Genomic DNA, 3,110 nt, shown 5'->3' with positions numbered 1-3,110 from the left:
GGCTTGCAGGTCTGGGACTCGCAGAAGACGTCGAGGAGCAGCAAGGCGAAGAGCGGGCTCCAGCAGAGAATGAAGGCCCCCAGGATCATCAGGACGGTCTTGAGCAGCCGCAGGGACCTATTGCGGCTGTGGCGGGTGATGGCCTGCTGGGAGCTGGCCCGGACCAGGTGGTAGATAGAGGCGTAGAAGCCGATGATGCCCAGCAGGATCATACTGAACATGACCACGCAGAAGAGGACGTAGTTCTTGGAGTAGAGGGGCAGGAGGGTGGAGCAGCTGGGGAAGTCACACAGGCAGTTCCAGCCCAGCAGGGGCAGCATCCCAATGAGGATGGCCAAGGCCCAGCAGGAGACGATGAGACTGCGCAGGCGTAAGGTCTTGCTGGCCTCGTTCTCGGCAATGGACCTCACCATGGTGCTGTAGCGCTCGATGGCCGTCACCAGCAGGTTGAAGGTGGAGGCAGGGCAACGAAGAGTACGCCCTCCCGGAGGAACCACAGCTCAGGCGTCAGCTGGAAGGTCCGGCTGCCCGACAGGCAGATGTTACAGATATAGGCCACCCCGGCCAGCAGGTCGCTCACCGTGATGCTGGCGATGCAGGAGTAGACCCACCGGCGGGCACGCAGGCTCCTCACGATGGCTATCAGCACCAGCAGGTTCTCCAGCACAATGAGGCAGCTAATGGCGATGAAGGCCACCTTGAGGAGGCCCATCCTGTCCTCCTGGGGCCGCCGTCTGCCCAGCTTCCCCGTGTAATTGTAGTGCTGCAGGATGAGGTTGATGTTCTGCCTGGCTGCCAGCTGCAGACAGGAGTCCACGCTGTACAGCAGGCTAACCCTGGCCTCGGGGATGTCAGTTAAGAGAGGAGGGAGAGAGGGATCTACTGAATGGCTTAGCCCTGGAGCAGGCATCTTCTGAGGAACCGGCAAGCCCTGAGGAAGAGCAAAGCCCAGAGCTAGAGAAAGCACAAAGACAGGACAGGAGCCGGCCCCGCGTCCAGCCAATGGAGCAGAGGTCAGAGCTGGCACCTCCGTCCAGCAGCCCGGGATTCTGCAAGAGAGTAAACATGAGATGTTTTGAAATGCTCACAGTTGTGTGGGCATGATAGTGAAGGCTTCCTGTTGTGCAGGAGGGTTTCCTTTGTGAGTGAAGGCATCACCGCTGCCTAGTTCAGCTGAAATCATTTCTCAGCAGTGAGGGCTGGGCTAATCTCTGCTGGTTCATTGGTAAATGGGAACACGGGCGGATGGAACATGGATGTAGCAATAGCCCGGCTTTTCTGCTTCTACAGCTGGCTTGATGGTGACTCTAGATCAACAGATCACCAGTTACTAATTCTTAGCCTAAGTGGAAGTCAATTGTAGTTTGCCTGAGTCAAAAACTCAAGACTTGACCCTTTTAATGAATTTAGTCTCCCAACATCCCTGTGAGAGGTCCCCATTTTAAAGAGGGGGAATCTAAACCATGACATGATAATCTGGGTTTGTAAGGGGTGCAGGGTGTATAAAGCAGCAGAAGATCACTTCTCATGCACCAGCCATACAATGGGTATTATAAAGCCGTCAGGGTCAACTCAGCCAGCCATAGCCCAACAATCCAGCTGGTGTCATTGTGCCTGCTGTGGGTATCGCGTGTTGTGGAGCTTGATCCATCCAAGCGGTGACCTCTCTGCACTGAGAGGGGGAGAAAGGAAACCGCTTTATTTATTTATTGGTCACTTTCTCATGGGCATTTGCTGGAGGAATAAGTCACGCTTTATAGGAAGAGTACCTTGATAAATAGTTAATGGAGGGTTAATAGCAGCTTTCATAAAGGGTTAATCAACTGTTATAGATTGTTATAGAGTCCAATAGGTTACTGACAAGCACAGTTTAGAACCATCTTTAACACCTTCTGCAGATGGGCTTATAACTGTCTAGAATACGCATGACTGGCACATGCTTGTAACAGCCATTGATCGTTTCATAGTCCTTTATACATGGAACCCTAATAGAAAGTGTGACTGAGAAAGGGTGCCAAACCCAGGGCAAACCTCCCACACACACAGCCTGCCTGCTTCAGTCCTGACGTGGAGGGACCCTCCCGACTCTCGTGTCAGTGGGGAGCTCAGTTTCAATGATCCATTGGTAGTGTGACCTAGTGGATAGGGCAGCAGATTGGGACTCAGGAGATCTGGATTCTATTCCTGACTCTGCTGCTAGCTGAGTTTAGACAAGTTGCTTTCCCTCTTGGTGCCTTACTTTCCCCTTCTGTTAAATGGGGATAATGGGACTGGCCTTTGTAAAGTGCTTTGGGGTCTATGGCAAAAGGAGGTAACTGTTATTATCACTCACTGGCTACTCTGCCGATAATACCACCAAAGAGGCCAACAGTGATGGGGGTCTTTGTGCCTGGCCGCTAGGAAATGGGTGAGAGCCACCCAGGGCATTGAAACAGACCCACACTCGGGCTTAGCAGAGTGGTTGCTGTTTTGTTATTTTTCCGGTTAAGAAAATGGACAAGCGTTGAATGGTTTCATCGCTGTATGATGTGGTAGAAGTTCATTGCCGTGCCTTGAGTGCACGGCTGTGACTACACTGTGTGTTCCAACCACTGAGAACATACCAGTGACCCCACCGATCAAACTCCAAAGCCCCCTCCTGCAAAAGACAGCCCTCCACCTGAGCGAACAGAAAATCTCCCTCAGCTGTAGCAGTGTAGAGCCTATGAAACACAGGTAGGCAGTTCTGATTCTACCCTGTAGAGGGCAGTGGCGCACCAGCCAGACAGAGCCTGTCTGTATGATTATTGAGGGCCCCTTCGTTTGCATTACAGGGCTCCCTCCTCACAGCTCCTTTTGAAGTGAAGCTGAGAGTTCCGCTCTCACAGCCCTGATCCAGGTCCAGAGCAGTTCCCGAGACACCCTGTCACACAAACATGGGCAGCCTTGATGCCCACACGCTTTTCACCCGCTGGATTTGCCAACGATTCAAAATGACACCACTTACCATGGCACAGAAAAGAACTCGGAGCATCAAACCACCAACCGTAACCAGACCTTCCCCTCTCGCTTCTGGGGCCCAGATCCCCCAGCACCAGCCCCCTACTGAGTGGGATCGGAACTGCCCAACT

At 53.0% G+C, this 3,110-nt stretch overlaps 1 protein-coding gene across 1 annotated transcript; it reads right to left on the bottom strand.

The window, feature by feature from the left end:
- Positions 1–7: 7 nt before the first annotated feature.
- On the bottom strand, positions 8–937 carry LOC112117624 (sphingosine 1-phosphate receptor 4; the record flags this gene model as incomplete). The annotated part of the gene is given in 2 exon segments (XM_024215649.2): positions 8–463; positions 466–937. Coding segments are annotated over 2 exon segments (901 nt in total), but the record flags the coding sequence as incomplete, so codon positions are not given.
- Between the last annotated feature and the right edge of the window lie 2,173 nt (positions 938–3,110).

The sequence above is a fragment of the Terrapene carolina genome, unplaced genomic scaffold (assembly GCF_002925995.2).
Source record: "Terrapene carolina triunguis isolate 2854851 unplaced genomic scaffold, T_m_triunguis-2.0 Scaffold44589, whole genome shotgun sequence".
Classification (NCBI taxonomy): domain Eukaryota; kingdom Metazoa; phylum Chordata; order Testudines; family Emydidae; genus Terrapene; species Terrapene triunguis.
The sequence above is the reverse complement of the archived record's forward strand: the minus strand, read 5'-3'. Positions and strand labels throughout refer to the sequence as shown.